The following is a 15,968-nucleotide window of genomic DNA, read 5'->3' on the forward strand; positions in this document are numbered from 1 at the left end:
TGGATCTTGTGGTGAGATTGTAGCTGATAACAAGAATCGTGATCGTTCGATGTCAAAACCAATCAACGGTTTGGATGAAATCAAGCACGCACTCACTGTATCCAAAGAACTACTCAAACTTTTAACTCATGTTTGGACTGCAGACTCGAAACATGATCACAACCATCCAACCACTATTTCATTAGCCTCAACTCTGAATCACGAGCTCAATAAGGCTCGGTTTCACGTCAACAAGTTAATACAAGAACAACGATCAAACAACACAATAATATGCGAAACCAATGAGCAAGACAAGGTTCGTTTTGCTGTGAAGACAATAGCACGAGAATTAGAGACCGAAAGGAAACTTAGGCGACAAACTGAAAGGATGAACAAAAAACTAGGTCGCGAATTAGCGACTACAAAGTGTTCGTTGGATAAAGCTATAAAGAAGGCTGAATCAGAGAAGCAAGCAACGGAGATTTTAGAGCAACTGTGTGAAAAAATGGCGAGTAATATCGAAGAAGATAGAGTCGAACTTGAAGAACTAAAGAAAGAAAGTGAACGAGTTCGTGAAGAAATGGAAGAAGAGAGAGAAATGCTCCGTGTTGCTGATTTGTTACGTGAGGAACGAGTCCAAATGAAGCTTATAGATGCGAAACATGAGTACGAGGAAAAACATAAACAAATGAACACATTAATGCGCGAGCTCGAGGTGCTTTTGGAAGCAGATAACGGCGTAGAGCAATCAAAAGAAACGCCTAAAAAGGTTATATCGTGGTATAAGAGAACAATGAACGCCACGATAGAAAAAAGTATACGATCGTTATGGCATGAGAAAAATGAAGATGTAACGATTAAAGTGGTAAATGACCAAAATACCGTTGGTGAGGAAACTAGAGGTTTGTCGTGGTTTCATGATTGTAGCGGTGAAGTTGTGAACGATGACTTGATAAATACGTCAAATGAGGTAATAGGACGAAACTCTGATTGCATCGAGTGGGAATTTGGACTTGACATGAGAAATGGGATTGAAGATTTAAACGAGTGTGTGGAAGAGAGAGTTTTAGGGTTTTCGTCATCATCAACAATGAAAGAGTATGAAGATGAAATGGAGAGATATAAAATGATTAAAGATCTACGAGATCGAATAGTGTCTGGTTCTGATCTTTCTCGAGATACTCTTGAATTTGGATCTTATATGTAAGTTGATCCATTGGTTAAGTATTCAAATTAATGTTCAATATATATTATATATATATATATATATAGATATAGATATATAGATATAGATGAAAAACAAACTGTTACCTTTGTCATCCCCAAAAAGTGTAAATTAATATCGAAACAATATTTAAGAACTATGAGTTTGTAGATGAAATTCTATTTAATATGTATACTGATTCATGTAAAGGTGTCTATTTTGATCCATTAAAATTCTATTAATTTTTTTCCGTAGACCCATAAGATAATCAGTAGTTTTCCCAGTTAATATGATGCAAAACGAATAAGCCAACAACTTTATCATCAGATTGTTCTTAATCCACCAAAAGTAAGACTGATTTATTCAAGAAATCAAGGGTAGTTTAGTAAAGTCATCACATACAACAAGAAAAATCATACAGAGTTATTTTTGAGAGCCTTCAGTCTTCTCTGATGTAAAAGTTACTGGGGTTACTGGATCATCCTTCACAATAAGGCTAAGCACGTCGGGTCTTGCATAATGCCCGACCACATCAAACCCAAACTTTGCATGAACGATTTCTCCAAGGTCTGTATCAAATTTTTACCAGTTAACATGTCAACAAGATGAAATTTACAGCAGTTAATTGTTTAGATATGCGATACAGCATATACATACGTATGTAAAAACTTTACATACAACTAGAAAATGTATAATTGGGCATTAACTTCACGATGATGTAACATAGGAATCTCACCACACACGTAATTATATTGTTTGGGTTAGCCCAACCAGAGCTGACCCATTTGACCCACACTAATAAATTTACATTTTGACCCACCTCAAACTGCCCTACCTGGCCATTTTACCACCTTTAAATCTGTTTATTTAAATGCATAAGGGGGGAGAGCATTATACCTAGATCTGCTGTAATAAGTGCTTCACCATTATAATTCGGTCCTGCAAGAACTGCCCCTGATGGTGAAATTATGACACTGCCACCAGCACAAACAACAGAATCTGGCGTAAGATCTTCATGGGTCCCACTAAAAACATATTCCGGAGGAGCAGGGTAATCTTTTCGTCTACAAAACTGGTTTGCTGATAAAACAAAACATCCACCTTCTAATGCAATATGGGTCATTGACGCTTGCCAAACTTCCCTAGAATCAGCTGTTGGTGCACAATATATTTCAACTCCTGTTCAACCATTAACACAAGAGTCACATAGGAACTAAATAAAATTGACCCGTTTCGTAAACAGATGGGTAGAAATTTCCACTTTATAAATAACAATGTGGACCAGACCTTTGGCATACATTGCTGTCCTCCAAAGTGGCATCTTATTCTCCCAACAAATGACTGCACCAATTTTTCCAATTGGAGTGTCAAAAACGGGTATATTCGACCCATTACCAAATCCCCATATTACACGTTCCAACCCTGTAGGCATAAGCTTTCTATGCTTCCCAAGGTAACATCCTTGATTATCGAAAAACAAAACCGTACAATAAAGAGTATATCCATCTCTCTCTATTACCCCCATCACCATAAACACTTTATATTTTCCCGCCATTGATGCCAATCGATCAACCTCAGTACCTACGATTATAACCAAAACCACACTCAGAACAACACATTAAGAAAACAAATGATTTAACTTCATAGTTGAATAATATTATTTTGATATATGCAAGGTTTTATGTTACCAGGTACATTAATGGCTGCAGCATGGTACTTGCGAAAATCTACGTTACCCTTATGTGAACGATTACCGATTGTCACACCAAAAGTGGATCCAAGCGGATATCCACCCACGAACGCTTCTGGAAAGACGACTAGTTGGGATCCATCTGAAGCTGCTTCAGCCAACAACCTCTCAGCCTTATCTGAAATTCCATATATACATTGTAATTGAAGCTACTATCTATTAAACAATAATCATCGAATCAATAACTAATAGACAATATTATTTCCATATCAGATAATACTTTAGCCAAACTTGATATTATTTCTCATTAGAGTAAATTATATATACGGATAGTCGTTGTGGTGTACATGAAATTACATCAGTCACTTTTATCTTTGGCAATTACACCAATCGCCCCTGATTGATTTGGTAGTGCATGACAGTCGTCCATGTGGTTTTAAAAATTATACCAACTGTCATCATCTTTTAGAAGTTATACTGATACTGATCATCCATGACTGATGGTCCCTAACTTATTCAAAATGCGTGTCAATGAGAGGGACGATCAACGCGCATTTATGTAAATCAAGGACCATCAACGTATACTTTTAGGTAAGTCAAGGACGATCGGTGTAATTTCTAATAGATAGGGACGAATGGTGTAATATCAAGAAAATCACAGGGACTATCGGTGCAATTTTCAAAAGATAAAGAAGGTTAGTGTAATTTAATATAAACCACATGGACCATCATCAGTCTATCAATATAATTTGTTTTTACTCTTCTAATTAACACAAACAAAGATCATCAATAAATTTAATGAGAGTATATATACCAAGGGTAGCAGGGGTATCATAGAAGATGGTGGAGGCTTGGATAACAGTGGCTCGAACCATTGAGCCAGAATCATCAGACGAACTCATGTCAACTTCGGTAATCACAGCACTATTGCAGTTAACAAATTAGGGACTGAACTTACAGTTAACAAACGGCTTTGATAATGAAAGTTAATATCCTGCCCAAGTGACGATGGGGAAGATTTTTATAGTTAGGCTAGAGGCGAGTGACAAGAGAAAGCAATTTTGAACACGATGCGTTCACTGAACTACACAAAATTGGATTTTGGAGCTCTTTTTTTAATATTTTATTTTAGTACTCTCCCTATCCCTAATTGACTAAACCATTTTTTAATCTTCTCATTACATCCGTTAACTTGCGGGTTAAAAAATTCGTTGCATGACTTTGAATAACATTCGTTGCAGGTTAAACATAATTAAATTGATTTTTTTTAATACTAATTAATAATAATAATTACTGTGTATTATTTGTATTTTAATATCCACATACTAAATCTTCAATATTTACTTGGTTGCTCAAAAGTCAAAACACAAACTACATAACAAATCTCAAAACAGAAAGACAATACGGATGCAACTTAAAATAGTACTCGTAATATGTAGAAACTTTTAAAGTTGTGGGGATCTTGTTGATTAGCTTCCATTTCCATAGCAGGCAAAGATCATTTTCACAAATTCCATAATATATACATACACTGCATCACCAACAAGAAACAATTCATTCAAATTGTGGAGAATAGGCGATTGAAAATATCAGAATACCATTTTAATATATCAAATAGAGTAGCTTCGGAAACCTAGTAGTAACCAAATAGAGGAACATGATTTATCTATTTAGCCAGGGTTGGTGTGTATCGTTTGATTAAGTTCAATTTCCTTTACAGTAAACAGAGGAGGCAAGTCAACTAATTTATATATATGACCCATTTAAAATGGGTTATGTTTCATCTCTAACCGGTCAAATAGCAAATTTAACATAAACTATCTGAAAAAAGGAGACCCAATGGTAAGTAAGATGAACGGACCGAACATGTGAAAAGTTTCCTAAATTGTATTTTAAATCACATAACAGGTTTAATAATATGTGTAAATCACATGTACTGTTACTGTATCAGTGTTGCAGAACTCAGTACTCGGAAAGAAGTCTCCCGGGTACTCGGTCCAATTACTCGGATTACTCGGTCAAACTCGGTCAAAAATCGGGTTTACTCTGAATATTGGTCAAAACTAATTCAAAATTGGTCAATATCCAAATACTCCCCAAGTTGCCGAGTACTCCCTTAAAAAATTCCCGACCAAGTACTCCCAAGTAGCAATTTTTGCAACCTTGATGTTATTTCAACCTCCTATACATTTTTAAAAGGGACGGAATTATTAATCTAAACAATACAGATTCTGTAATCAAACACATCAAAGCACTACTGATATAGAAATACTTTTGAATAATTTCATAACTTGTATCAACCCGTACTAACTATCCGTTTGTATTAACCCAGCCCCGTATTTGCCACCTGTCCCTTAAACCATGATCCAAACTTACAGGCTTAAACTCACGCCTAAATTGAGAAGAAAACTTACTTCCAGTACATCAGAGATATTCAAATCCACCATGAACCATATTATACAGCATAAAGGCGTACAACTTGATCAATCTTGGTTCTACAAACAGGGCAACCCCAATTCTTTCCTTTAATTTCATTCAAACAAGACATGCACCCAGCCATGTGACCACATGGGATACAAGCTCCCTCAGCTGGTGCATCAAGACATATAACACATGACGAAGAATCACTCTTATTTTTCTCCTTCTCACCCGTATCTGCTAGATCGATCGGCTCAGAATCGATAGATGGGTAGTGAATGGGACCATCGTATTCCATGTCTGGGATAGGAGGTGCAGAGGGAATCAAAGATGGTGCAACCTGGTTAACAGGTGCGGTTGGGACAATTTGGGAATAGGTGTTGCTATCTGTGTTAGGATGATAACTGATTTGGGTGCTACTGGTTCCTACATCATTAATTTCACATCCGCTCTTTTTGTCATATGCAGAAGTTTCACTGTTTTGCGAAGCAGGGCTTGTTGAACCAGAACTCGTGTAGGTGTCAGGAACCGCGGGCCCCACTACTGATCCAGATTGTATAGACATAGTAATAGCCTGAGCTGACGCAGGATCCTCGGTAGCGGTCTGGGCAGCTGGTACGACAATAGAGTCTTGGTTGTTGAATGGAAATGCAGGACGTACAACCTGAAATGTTTTAAATAAAATATGCATGTGATACATGGTGTACCTTCCTGATCACGAATCTTGATATAAATAAGAGGTAGCAATTTCAACCCATGCCAATTCAGTTATATTTAGCTTTAACCAGTTACAGTTTAAACAGAGGCAAACTTAAAATATAGCCAAAAAGATAACGAATAATCTTAATGCATTAAAGATCCCAAGTCACATTATTATTTTATTCAAATACTCCGATTTAATGTAATGAAATAACTCTGTTATTTTTTGGGTGGCCAGAGAAAGGGTCGGAAACGGTCACGGGATACCCCGGTTAGGCCGCATACATCTGAGTATATGTACTAGCCCTCCCCGGGGTAACCTGAACAAGGAAACCTCCTCAGTTTATATAACTCTGTAATAATATCTAATGACACACATTGTCAACTGAATATTTACAGAATAAAAAAATTGACACTGGTCAGCTCAACCCTAGCTCTGCCAAAATTTATCCATTTTGAACTGAACCCGTGTTAGGGTGTGTTTGTTTGCTGCTGAACTGGATCATTCAGCGCTGAGTGCTGAATCGGTAAGCATTCAGCGCGTTTGATATCCACATCTGAACGAGGGGTTGGTGCTGAACGAGGAAAAAAGGGCGCTGAACCATTTGCCTTCTAGACCCTCTCTAAACCGTTCAGTAATGCACTTTTTTCTTTAATACCCTTTCCCTTCCCAATATATTTTCCAGTCTCTTCCTCTTCTCTTCCATCTTCTTCACAAGATTTCATTGAACTATTGATTCTTCATCAGGTAATTCTTTCATCTATTATAATCTTCAACTTTGAAACCCTAATTTTTTCCCCTCTTTTACAATATATAGATATATAATATACAGCGAGATTGAAATTTTTGCATATATACACGTTGATTCTTAATTTGTGAATATATGTTGGTTGATTCTTTTATTATCTTGTATATGGTTTTTAGCAATATTTTATTCACTTATATCCTAGCTACCTGATATGAGATAATTTGCTGCATTTTTTTTTATTGTTTTGCAGTAAGGCCTTTTGCCTTTATACTAACCTAATACTCCGTATGTATGAGATATCATTTGGATTGTTAATTCATAGTAAGACAATTAATTTTATTGATTGTTAATTCTATAAGAAAGTTAGGTTTTAGTCCATATTTTTTTGGGATTTCCTAATTTAGGTATGGATCAAGTTGGTGATTCTTTGAAATTAAAAAAGGGTAGGCTGAACTGGAAACAAGATGGTTTAGAGAAAACTTTTCTTGAAGCTTGTATTCACGAGATTGTTAATGATGGACGAGAAGGAAATAGCCTTAAGATGCGTTCATGGAAAAACGTTGCAGAAAAGCTTAAAGAAGAACATGGTTTTATTGCGGATCAACGACAAATGAAGAACCGTTTTGACTATCTTAAAGGAAAGTTTAACGTGTGGACAAAGTTACACAACAAAACTGGAAATGTCTATGACCCAGTAACAAAGAAGTTCAATCTTACAAAAGAAGAATGGGAGATAGAGATAAAGGTTGAATTTTGTAGTATATAGTTACGAATTAGTTTTCTAAATTACACATATATACTTATATATAAATATATTTTTAAACAGTTGAACAAGTATGCGGAACCCCTAAAGAATGCACCTTTGTTGTATCCCGATCTCTGTGCTCAACTATTTGATGGAGCAACTGTTACCGGGCTTGATGGTTGGGGACCGACATCTACCTTACCTCATCCACAAGAAGCTCATGATGATCTCGAAATAAATGAGGAACCACTGATTTCAACAAAAGAACCAAATGCTATGTCACAAGAGTGTTCCTCAACTCGCTCTCCAACTCAAAGCAAAAAAAGAAAAAGGAAAGATGTCAATCATAACATCATGGTTGTTGCCGAAGATATATCTAATATCGCAAATATGATGATGGAGAAACATAAAGGAGATGACATGAGTGCTTGCATTGACAAATTGGAGAAACTTGGTTGGGAACCAAACAATCCAATGTATGAGACTGCACTATTACTTTTTGGTGAAAGTGCTGACTTTAGGAAACTTTGGTTGGTACTAAAGCCTGAAAGCTGTGAAAGTTGGATTAGAAATGCTGGAAAAAAGTATGGGTTGTTGACTTTTTGGTTCGATTAGATTAGTTGGATTATGAATGATGCACTACTACTTTTTGATTATCTGTTATGAACCTATTATGGGTTTTTGTTTTGTGTTAGAAACTTGGATAACTGATGTACTATTTTGGTGATGTACTCTTTTGGTAATTATGTTAAGTTCTATGTAAAAACTTTTTTGGGTAATTGTTTGAGAACTTTCTATGCATCAGTAATCATCTAGTTTCTATCTTGGGTATTATTTTACATCCTTTATGTTCTTGCATATAAAACAAAATAAGTTGGTAGGTGCACTAAAATTGAAACAAGTTATGAAACGGGTTGTTATCTCTAATATTTTGTGTAATGTATATGCTTATGAAACAGGTAATTAATGGATTTGGAAGACGAACTTGTGCTTATGCTCATTATATGTTGGTATTGGATGATAAATAATTTACAAAGAATTGAAAGGATTAGAGATAACACTTCGGCATTGAGTGGGCATGCGTATACTCAAGAATTATTAACCGGATCAAATACACAATGTCATGAAATGATGCGTCTTTCTCGTGATGCATATGTGTTGTTATGTAACTATTTTAAACAAAAAAATTGGTTGACAAGTAGTAGGACCATAAGTGTTGAAGAGAAGATGGCAATGTTTTTGATAACTTTAGGTCACAATGAAAGTTCTCGAGCGATTAAACGGAGATTCCAACACTCTACACAAACTATTCACAAATGTTTCCATGAAGTACGGCGTGCAATGATGAAATTTGCAAGGAAAATTATAGTGCCAACTTCCTCAGAAGCAACAACGAATATGTCACAACGCAATAGAAATCTAAGAGAAAAACTTCCGGTATGCCTTTTTTTATAACCTTAAACATCGTTAAATAAATTCTTATTATTTTTGTCTTTACATAGGGGGCGGTAGGTGCATTGGACGGAACACTTATACATGCAGTTGTACCACATAATCAACAAACTCGTTATAGAGGTAGAGGAAAAGGTGAATGTTATCAAAATGTCTTGGGAATATGTGATTTTGATATGATATTTACATTCGTCTGGGCCGGATGGGAGGGCATAGCACATGATGCTAGAGTTTTAACGGAAGTAGCTTATAACCCAACGTCTGGCTTTCCATTTCCTCCACCAGGTACAATCGTTCTTCATTAACGTTAATTAATATATACACGTTGATGCTATATATATTTATCTATTTGGTTATAAATAATATAGATAAATATTATCTTTGTGATGCCGCCTACTCCAACACCCGTGGATTTTTGACTCCGTATCGCAATACAAGATATTGGTTAGCGGATTTTCGGCGTCGACGAGCCATAAATAAAGAAGAAAAGTTCAACCATGTTCATGCACAACTTAGAAATGTAATTGAGCGTGCGTATGGTGCTTTAAATAAAAGATTTCGAATTTTACGAGATATGGCTCCTTATCCTTTTCCAATACAAAGGGACGTTGTGATCGCGTGTTTTGCGATTCATAATTTTATTAGAAAATACAACATTTATGATGAAGTGTTTCCAGAATTTGAGGATGATGAGGAACCATCCGAAGAAAATGAGCAACAAAATATGCAAGGAGTTGAATGGGGTTCCCAAGGCACTCAATTTATGAACAATCTACGTGATGAAATTGCTAATCAACTCTTTTCAAATGAACAAATCGTTAACAATTAGATGCCGTTTGTCTTTTTTTTTTTCTTTCTATGAATGAATGTTAAGATATCAATATGATTTTGGTGATTTTAAGATGTTTTATTTATATTTTATTTTAACTTATATGTGTTGTATTTTATTTAAAGTTTCTATATTTAATTCAGAACATATCAAAATTTTTATTATTCAGCACTAATAATACATGAGGTTAAAATTGTAATTTTATTGCATTCAGAGTGTTGATTCAGAATACATATCAAACAATGAATTTTCATTCAGAAGCATACTGATTCACAGCTTCTGAACCATTCAGAGCTCTGAATCGTTCAGTGCTAAATTATTCAGTTTTATCAAACGCACCCTTAATCTGTTTACCAAACCTACCTGACCAGGTCAAACTGTCGCCTCTATTATTTATGAACAGTAGAATCTAGACATAAGATTGAAGATTTAAACTAGAATTTGGGAAGGGATATGGACGAAGGATGTATCTGGTGGATGAACATACCTGAGGAATTCCTTTACAGGCATTGCAAAACCGCTCCAATTGTTGTTTTTCATTTCCGTTAACTGGGGCAATTTTGATGCGGGACTCTGTTAAACAAAACAGTAAGAGTTCAGGCAACCAAAAAGCCCTTTTTGTCCCTATACAATAAGATCACATATAAATGTATGCGTACGACCCTCTTTATCAGAGATAAAAGTGCATACACATCACACAAAATGATGCAATATCACACTCATGTATGTACAAAGATGGGTTGGTGACACCCTTTTAATATTGTTGCTATTTATTCAACTTCAACCCATAAAGAACACTTTGACAAAAATAAAGACATTGAAATAAAAATATACGATGACTATAATCAAATAAAGACATGACAGAATACTATTTTGAGTTCCAACTAGAAATTATATATAGTTTTTGTACACACTAATTTCAACCCAACAGACTTACGCCTAATTTGAGAATGCGAAATAGATCGATTCCGTCTCCAGCGTCTTGGGACTATACATATAGAAAAAGAAACAAATAATATAGAACAATACAACTAAATAAGTTACACTAACATGTATACATAATCCAAATGTGTTATGAAATTACTTTTGGAAGTAGTAATCACAACTGTAGGGTCAGGCTGGCTAATGTTTGTGTCATCCAAGTTAGCCTTCCACAGTGCGATAAATGTCCGAGGTTTAGCATCCTATATATATTTTTTATCAAATCAGATTAGTAAGATAAGATACCAATTCGAACTGAAACCCACATAATCTATACTCTCAACTGCAAAACACCGATTGAAAGTGAGTACTTTGCAGCTCTATGATGAAACTTATAAACTCAACGGTTTTAAGATTCAACCATTGCGAGAGATATAAGATCTTGTTTTCCATTGGAAAAAAATACGTACCTGTAAACCAGAATATATAGCAAGTTCCAGCTTGATAGGCACTGTAATTTTACGAGCTCCACATGGTAGTATAACTACCCACCTGGAATATGAAAATGTAATACTATGTAAAAATAGTAAGATTAAAATGACATTAGATAAATTGTGTTGTGGGACATAATGTTTGGTTGAGCTTCAGCCATCTGGAGTAGTAATAAGAATATTATCTGCTGCTTAAGTGTTTGTTAGGATTTATATCATCTACTTACATAAAAAGATTACAAAGCCGGCCAATTTATACATATTACATATTGCTAAGTACTCAACCCTTAAATATGGTAAGTTATACTTATCAGTTTATCAACTACTGAGATAATTTTACAAATTAATTAGTTAATAAAGTTTTTAACATATGTAGTATGTAACTCTAATAATAAAAAGACGTGGATATCTTTTAAAACGTCAGTTCTGCTACAGAAGGTATGAAATTGACTTCCTATACTAAAAATATATTACTTGACCGTAAACAATCAAAATTATCCAACCATTACAATTTTTTTAGTACGACTTCAAGATGCAATAACAAGAAAACAATTCCGTAACACACATCCAAACAGTAAAAATTCATAGTTAACTCAGAGCAATCAAGAAAGCCCCATATTGCAGGCATACAGAACCACATAGTTCACAAATCTCAACCATCAATCTGATCGCTCAGAAATTTTCTAATGACAAGATAGAACAGATAAAATGCAAGGCTTACACTTTTCTAGAAAGTAGCTGAGGAGCAAGAAGTTCAAGAAAGCCGGGCCCATAAAGCTCTTGCAACCAACCCGAGAATAAGCAGATATGGTTCTACGATAATCTCATTACCAACTCAATGTAAGATGATCACACGATCAACTACGATTACTTAAAACGATTAATAGAAAATGTTATAGCACCTCAATTGCACGGACAACATTGGTAAACCCCTTTACTCTTGCAACATCAAGTGCAGTTTGACAGTCATCATTCATCACCAATGCATTAGCTGAATATTAAGAAAATACAACTGTGTATAACAGTAGCTGAAACATAGTTATCGTAACACTGTGGTGTTTAGTTAACAATCACATACCACCATGTGACAACAGTAGTTTAACCATTGGTTCTAAGCCTCTTTTTGCAGCATGATGCAAAGGAGTTCCAGCATGGCGCCCTATACGCATTCGTTAACATAACAACTAAATCAGATATCAGATATATTAATCATTTCATTGATAAATCAAACATCAAAAACAGTACATGAGAATCTAATGAACACGAAGCAGCTTACCTGGACGATACGCGTTAACATTAGCACCTAATTCAATCAATGTTTTCGCAACATCGTATAACTGTGGATTCATGGAAGCTAATATCAAAGGTGTTTTTCCTTCCTTATCTATCCACTATACCACAAACAACATTTTAAACATAATTTCACCGCTAATTCCTTTCAAAATAACTAATACTCCCTCTGTCCCAGTTTAACCAAAAATGTATACTGGACAATTAAATTGGGACAGAGGGAGTATTAACCAAATTGAATCTAAATTTGCAACATTCGCAACATAATGAATCAATTTATTTTATGTAATTTTAAATATATATAATAATGATTATACCTCAAGGCCAGCACCTTCGTTGTGAAGTTTTTTTATGCCTTCAGTGGTACCATAACTGACTTGTTCATACAAAAGCGCGTCTTTGGATTGCTGTAAACCCATTTTAATTATATAATTGATTGATAAAATTAGGGTTTTGTTTTCTGTAGTGTGCTAACTTAAACAGCGATCCACCGACGAAATAGCTTGAATTATGGAAATTCCTTAGGAGAAACGCATTTGAGAAAGATGATAATTAGCGACTGATTGGGGGTAAATTGTAATGAAGTACGTATTTATATGACTACGTAATTTCTATTTGGTGGTGATATATCCACTCCTTAAATTGATAGTACACTTAAAATATCTAATTTATCCTTAAATGATGTATTGCACAAGCTTTATGTTGGAATTTACTTAAGGGTATTACTGGAAGATTGTAGCAAATTATTGTGGATCTATCAAAAATAAGATTGGAAATATCACTACCCTTTTTATTTTTATAGGTAGTGCAGAGTCCACGAAAATAAATGTTTGAGTTGTAATCACTCGCATCCATAAATTTGCTTGAAAACAAAGGGACCAATGAGATGGCGACATGTGGCGCGAAAATCACATGTGATTGAAAAAAAAAATTCTAAAAATTTTTTTTTTAATTTTTTTTTCGAAAATTTTTTTTTCAAATTTTTTTTCCGAATTTTTTTTTTCGAAATTTAAAAAAAAAAAATCATATGTGATTATGCATGTTAATCACATGTGATTGTAAACCCAATCACATGTGATTATGCATGGCAAATCCAATCACATGTGATTGTACAATTCAATCACATGTGATTGTAAAAAAAAAAAATTTTAAAATTTTTTTTTTTTTTAAATTTCGAAAAAAAAATTAAAAAAATTTTTTTTCAAAAAAAAAAATTTTGAATTTTTTTTCAATCACATGTGATTTTCGCGACACGTGTCGCGCTCTCATTGGTCCCTTGAATCTCAACTTAATTTATGGACTCAAATGAATATTCCTCATAAATGTTTATATTTTCAGTTGATTCATATCGTATTTGTTAAGAAAAATACAGTAGATGTTTAATGACGAATACTTTTTTTTTTTTTTTTTTTTTTTGGAAAAGCAGATATATTAATCACTCAAACAAAACAAATACAATGTTTAGATGGTCCTAGTTACAAAACGCTCGATACTGAGCTAGAATCTACCGCTAGCAACTAGGAATTCGCACATTTAAACAATACATCGCACTAAGAATATTAAATTATAAAAGTAGTAGGATTATGTAACCAATCATGACATTCGATTTTCCTCAAATCGCAACGTTTCGCGATCCATTCAAAGCTTTTTACTTGAATTTTACAATCACATATAAGATATAAGACCGGGGAGTAGTGTGGGTTGGTTTTTGCATTTTTTTATGATTATGGGGGGTGCGGATATTTTTTATAGAGTAATGGTAGTGTGGGTTTTTGGTGGGTTATGAGTATTGTGATGATTAGTTAAAATATAATTGGGTAGGTATTAAAAAATGATAAAAATTATATTTTTAAATCAATAAAATGAAACCAACATGCCTTGTTTTGGTGTTGGATTCCAACATGTAGTAAACCAACGGATCAAAACAATGCCCCATCTGGTAGGCGTGGCTTTAGTGCTACATGGGATCCAACCGCGTTGCTTTTTTTTGCGTTACAAATAGTCCAAGTAGAATATAGAATATTCCAAGTAGGAAAAAAATATAAAAAACTCCCTGCAACGACAATATGTTGGTTAGTTTTGATTTTACCAACGTCCGCCCTTAATAAGCTCCTATGAGAGAGTTTTAGACATTTTGACCAGAACGAATGAAGTAGGGTGTTCGTCCGGTCGATTTATGTTTTATGTGTTTTATTCGGTTTTCAAGAATATTTTATAGAATCAATAACTGAACAAAATCTGGCAAAAACAAATCAATTCAACCAAATAAAAAGTCGGTTTACATGGATCGATTTCGATTAAACCAAATTAAAACTTCTAGATAAAAAAAGTGTGCATTGTTTTTGTTAAATTGACATACATCTTAACTATGAAGTATAGAAAATTCATAATAATTGATATAACAAGTCAAATGTTAAATGAAATCAAACCACTTAAACGGAAACAAATCAAAGAATAATTCATACTTAAAATCTAAATAAAAGCAAAATAATTAAACACCGTGAGCAGTCTCATTAAACACTAATATATATACCATAATAATAGCATATTCAGTATTTCGGGTTAAAATCAGATATTTATTATACAAACCAACTCCAAACCGAAAACCCTTAATATTTTTGGGTGAAACCAATAAACCAAACCAAACCCAAACAAAATAAGCCGACTCAATTCAACCAAATCAATTTGATCCGATCGGTTTCGTGTGCGAAACCGTTTAATGCACATCTCCATAATGAAGTACTTAAATTTGTGTTGGTTTGGATAAAATATTACAGTTGCATATTTATTGTGGGCATATCAATTTATTTACAATGATTTAGGTATTAATAAAGACTTGTTAAGTGTATTTAAGAATGATGTGTTTCTAGGTGGTGCAAGCGCGTTTTATTTGTTGGTGGGAGTGTTTAAGGTACGTCACCATCAAATGTGGTTACTTGTTGAAGTACTTATGATAATAAAGTTATCAATAAATGATATGAAAAAGAGTTACGCTATATGGACAGATATAGACGTAAACTAGATTTATGAGCCCGTGCGTTGCACGGGGACTCATCCGAATATTTTTTTTTGTTACTTAAATGTATATATGAGTTAACGATAGTATAGGAATACTGTCGAAAATATTGTTGTCGGTGAATTAGTAAAGTTTGTTTTAGTACACTTCAAACAACACTAAAGTTTTGATAAGTTGTGTTTATAATTTTAATGATTACACAACATATAGTTATGAATTGTTGTAAACATGACTTGTTGTTAAGTGAACGATCATTCGCAAAGGATTGTGTATGTAACATAGAAAATAATAATTCCAAACGTAAAATGTTGTATTATACACCTCAAACCGTTTGTTTCAAACTGACATAAATATATATGTCTGTTTATTTAATATTCAGTTATACGTTTTTGAAGGAAACCGATGATAATTGGTAATGACGTACTGTGCAGTAAAAAGAATTAAAAGAGTGTGGTTCTATAAGCGGCTCCCTAGTGCCAATTTCA

The 15,968-nt window shown here is 34.1% G+C and overlaps 2 protein-coding genes across 5 annotated transcripts; both read right to left on the reverse strand.

The window, feature by feature from the left end:
• Nucleotides 1–1,563: 1,563 nt before the first annotated feature.
• Nucleotides 1,564–3,994, reverse strand: LOC139893225 (bifunctional nitrilase/nitrile hydratase NIT4A-like). The gene is made up of 5 exons (XM_071876376.1): nucleotides 3,688–3,994; nucleotides 2,872–3,051; nucleotides 2,471–2,764; nucleotides 2,081–2,362; nucleotides 1,564–1,752 (listed from the first exon to the last, which is right to left on the reverse strand). The coding sequence occupies exons 1-5, from the start codon at nucleotides 3,773–3,775 to the stop codon at nucleotides 1,607–1,609; spliced, it is 990 nt and encodes a 329-aa protein (XP_071732477.1). The 5' UTR covers nucleotides 3,776–3,994; the 3' UTR covers nucleotides 1,564–1,606.
• A 175-nt stretch (nucleotides 3,995–4,169) lies between these two features.
• Nucleotides 4,170–13,076, reverse strand: LOC139893227 (putative E3 ubiquitin-protein ligase XBAT35). 4 transcript variants are annotated; one of them, XM_071876380.1, is made up of 11 exons: nucleotides 12,785–13,076; nucleotides 12,454–12,514; nucleotides 12,256–12,336; nucleotides 12,080–12,168; nucleotides 11,899–11,990; nucleotides 11,157–11,238; nucleotides 10,850–10,949; nucleotides 10,703–10,753; nucleotides 10,253–10,338; nucleotides 5,288–5,955; nucleotides 4,170–4,404 (listed from the first exon to the last, which is right to left on the reverse strand). In XM_071876380.1, the coding sequence occupies exons 1-10, from the start codon at nucleotides 12,884–12,886 to the stop codon at nucleotides 5,329–5,331; spliced, it is 1,371 nt and encodes a 456-aa protein (XP_071732481.1). In that variant the 5' UTR covers nucleotides 12,887–13,076; the 3' UTR covers nucleotides 4,170–4,404; nucleotides 5,288–5,328. The 4 variants fall into 4 exon arrangements, with proteins under 4 accessions (XP_071732481.1, XP_071732478.1, XP_071732480.1 ...); XM_071876377.1 differs by having other exon boundaries at nucleotides 12,454–12,568; nucleotides 12,785–13,075; XM_071876379.1 differs by lacking the exon at nucleotides 10,703–10,753 and having other exon boundaries at nucleotides 12,454–12,568.
• Between the last annotated feature and the right edge of the window lie 2,892 nt (nucleotides 13,077–15,968).

The sequence above is a fragment of the Rutidosis leptorrhynchoides genome, chromosome 2, assembly GCF_046630445.1.
Source record: "Rutidosis leptorrhynchoides isolate AG116_Rl617_1_P2 chromosome 2, CSIRO_AGI_Rlap_v1, whole genome shotgun sequence".
NCBI classification, from domain to species: Eukaryota; Viridiplantae; Streptophyta; class Magnoliopsida; order Asterales; family Asteraceae; genus Rutidosis; species Rutidosis leptorrhynchoides.